General features: G+C 38.6%; 1 protein-coding gene across 1 annotated transcript in view; it reads left to right on the top strand.

Moving 5' to 3' along the window:
* Positions 1–3,732, top strand: part of TRAPPC6B (trafficking protein particle complex 6B) — a 16,833-nt gene that overhangs the window by 5,943 nt on the left and 7,158 nt on the right. Inside the window, exons 2-3 of the mRNA XM_017530871.2 lie at positions 855–922; positions 1,990–2,107. Of these exons, the coding sequence (XP_017386360.1) occupies positions 855–922; positions 1,990–2,107 (186 nt within the window). The remainder of the gene's footprint in view (positions 1–854; positions 923–1,989; positions 2,108–3,732) is intronic.

Below are 3,732 nucleotides of genomic sequence, written 5' to 3'. Positions count from 1 at the left end.
TTTTAATAGAGATGCAGTCTTGCTATGTTGCCCAGGCTGGTCTTGAGCCACTGAGCTCAAGTAATCCTCCTGCCCTGGCCTCCCAAAGTGCTGGGATTACAGGCATGAGCCACTGCACCTTGAGGGGTTTGTTTGTATGATAAAAACTTGGTGTTGTGGAGGAGCACAAAGCTACAATCCATTGAACCTCTGCCAGTTAAGATGGTGTTGGCTTAGGTGACATCTGGTTACTATCTTGGGAAAGTAACTTCTAGATGGCCTTCCAAGTGGTTTTAAAGTGTATCCTTCTGGCTGGGCGTGGTGGCACATGCCTGTAATACTTTGGGAGACCAAGGCAGGTGGATCACTTGAGGTCAGGAGTTTGAGACCAGCATGGCCAACATGGTGAAACCCTATGTCTACTAAAAATACAAAAATTAGCCAGGCATGGTGGTGGGTGCTTGTAATTCCAGCTACCTGGGAACCTGTGGTAGGAGAATTGCTTGAACCCGAGAGGTGGAGGTTGCAGTGAGCCAAGATGGACCCACTGCACTGCAGCCTGGGTGACAGAGCAAGACTCCATCTGAAAATAAAATAAATTTTAAAAGTGTATCCTTCTATTGACATTTTTAGGTTGATTATGTATATATTGACTAAATTATGAATTAACTTGTTTATCCAAAAAAAATAGTGAAAAGTAAGTCACAGTAAAGTAAATAAATAGTATCAATCTTATAATTCACTTTTTAAGATGTTTCAGCGGAAAAAGTATAAATATTTGCATTACTATTTTTAACCAATATTATAAAACAATTTCTGAATACTAACATCCTAGCATTCTAAAAGTATTTAAAACTATTTTTTTTTAAAAATAGGAAAACGGACGATGTATTACTAAGCTGGAAAACATGGGGTTTCGAGTCGGACAAGGATTGATAGAAAGGTGAGCAGGTTGGATTTGAAAATTTTCTTGCAGGTAGGTTATAAACAAAGATGGTCCATTTCGAAAGATTGCATAAAACTTGAGATATTTTAATTTTAATTCCTGAATGTTATTTCTTCTCTTTACTTCAAAAATTAAACTTTCTTTTTTGATCCAATGCCATTTTCACTCAGTTATTCAAATTTTATGTTTTAATGTTTGAAGAAAATATATATTTTATGTATTTTAGAATTTTTTCCTGAAACTACTGGTATATTAAAGCAACTGTCTGAAATCTTACTGCATTTGCAACTTAAGATCTGCTAGGTTCTTTAACCTGCATAGAATTTTTAAGTACATAGTATTGAAATACAATAGTCTGTGTTTATGCATGTAATTATCTTTCAACTTATAGATCAATTCTTTTTAATATTTCTTTCTGACTACTTGAACAGTTCAACTCTGATTATATTTTATATAACAATATCATGATCATGCTCATCTCTTTGTTATTTTGTGATTTTTTTTTATGTGCTAGAGAATTGCACCTGAAATTTTGGCTATAATGTTAGACTAATTTGAGGCCTCATAATTTATATAACATAATGTGAATCCATTGAGATAGGATCATTTTGCCTAGTGCTTATGACTTTATGAGTGTTAATAAATGTTGAGCTAGGTGTGGTAGCTCATGCCTATAATCCCAGCACTTTGGGAGGCCAAGGTGGGAGAATCACTTGAGCTCAGGAGATTCAGACCAGTTAGGGCAACAAAGTGGGACCCCATCTCTTCCAAAAATACAAAAATTAGCTGGGCATGGTGACATGTGCCTGTGCTCTCAGCTGCTAGGGAGGCTAAGGTGGGAGGATGGCTTGTGCCTGGGAGGTAAATAGAGGTTGCAGTGAGCTGAGATCATGCTACTGCACTCTAGCCTGGGCGACAGAGCCAGACCCTGTCAAAGAAAATTAAAGTTAAAAAACCCAATAAATGTTCGGTGCTGTTCTGGCATTTGATAATTAGTCAATAATGTGTCCCTCTTGCTTTCTTTGGAGGATAAATACTGTATTACTTCTAGTTGATCTTTTTAGGTTTACAAAAGATACTGCAAGGTTCAAGGATGAGTTAGATATCATGAAGTTCATTTGTAAAGATTTTTGGACTACGGTATTCAAGAAACAAATCGACAATCTAAGGACAAATCATCAGGTAATTAACTAAGACCTATACTTTTAAGTCGTTTAACTTAATATAAATATCATACTTTAGTGACTTGTTTAAAACCTAAAATAATTTCTGGTTAACTTTGGAATATTTTTTATGGTATTAATAAGTTACTAGTTTTTTTTCTTCTATTAGTGTGAAATGAATAAAGACAAAGGGAGAGTTACCAGTAATGATAGCTGTTTGTTTCACCAAATTATATGCTATGTTAAATTTTTTAAAATAGCAAATGTCAGGATGATAATAGCTATTAGTATGTGGTTCCTTAGTTATTGTCAGTTGGTGGTAATAATACACAGAACCACAAGTATATCACCTTTATGTGTTTAGAATCATTTCTTTTTTTGAAGAAGATAATTTGTATTATTTTAATAATTTTTATATACAGAAAACTCAACAGTGTACCTTTAACCCAGTTTGGTGACAAGTTCTTTAGCCTTTGCCTTTTCCTGGTTTTCAATTCAAGCCACAGAGTTGGGACCCAGGACATTGTCTCCCCAGTGACAGTGGATCTTATCATATCTGTCATTGTAATTGGTTCTAATAGCTTCCACCAGCCGAACCTAAGCTCCTTTGTCTTCTGAGTTAACCTTTGTGAAGGCAGCAGTGATACAGGTCTTCTTGTGGACTAGATGTCCCAGTCTTGCCTTCCCCTGATAATGCAGTAAGTGACCCCCATTTTACACGACAAGGCAGTCAGGAAGACAGACAGCTTGATGGGATCCACATTCTGTGTATTCACCACCAGGTGGGCCTTCTTGTTCTCCTCCAAGGTGGTAACAGTGTTAACTCCTGCTCAGAGGACAAGTGGTCTCTTAGTGGGGGACATCCCATTTGCCTGCAGCTTTTTTTTTTTTTTTTTTTTGTAGAGATGGGGTTTCACCACGTTGGCCAGGCTGGTCTTGAACTCCTGACCTCAGATGATCCTCCCATCTCAGCCTCCCAAAGTGCTGGGATTACAGGTGTGAGCCACCACGCCTAGTTACCTGCAGCTTTCTTTTCAGCCCGGTCCAATAGCTTCTGCTTCTTTTCTTGCCTTGTCTCTGGTCAGTACTTCTGGGCCAGCATAAGCAGCTGAGTAGCTGTTTGGCAGTGCAGGGCCCGGGTGAACTGGTTAATCGTAGGAGGCACTTTCAGCCACTTATAGAGGATGGCTTTCTGCTGGGGCCATTTCACAAAGCAAGTGGGGTCCTTTTTGGGTGGATGTCTTGTCCAATGTCAGAATTCTTAGGCCTTTTTTCAAACGGGATTCCTGCTTCTTCTTGACAGCAAGGGCTGGAGCCACCTTCTTCCCCTTGGCCTTTCCTTTTGGCACCTTGGGTGGGAGGAGGAGATCCTTTATAGTCATTTCTAAGGTCTAATTTATAGAGCATATTTTACTCTTAAATAACTCTTGCCTTATTATTGCTGTCATATTTTCTATTCTTAAAAGATTTTCGTACTATAAAACTAATAGATTACATAGAAAGCTATTTATTTATTAAAAATTGAAAAAGGAGGCCGGGCGCGGTGGCTCACGCCTGTAATCCCAGCACTTTGGGAGGCCGAGGCGGGTGGATCACGAGGTCAAGAGATCGAGACCATCCTGGTCAACACGGTGAAACCCCGTC

Source organism: Cebus imitator, unplaced genomic scaffold (genome assembly GCF_001604975.1).
Source record: "Cebus imitator isolate Cc_AM_T3 unplaced genomic scaffold, Cebus_imitator-1.0 Scaffold69, whole genome shotgun sequence".
Lineage (NCBI taxonomy): Eukaryota > Metazoa > Chordata > Mammalia > Primates > Cebidae > Cebus > Cebus imitator.
This window is presented reverse-complemented; position numbering and strand designations above follow the sequence as displayed.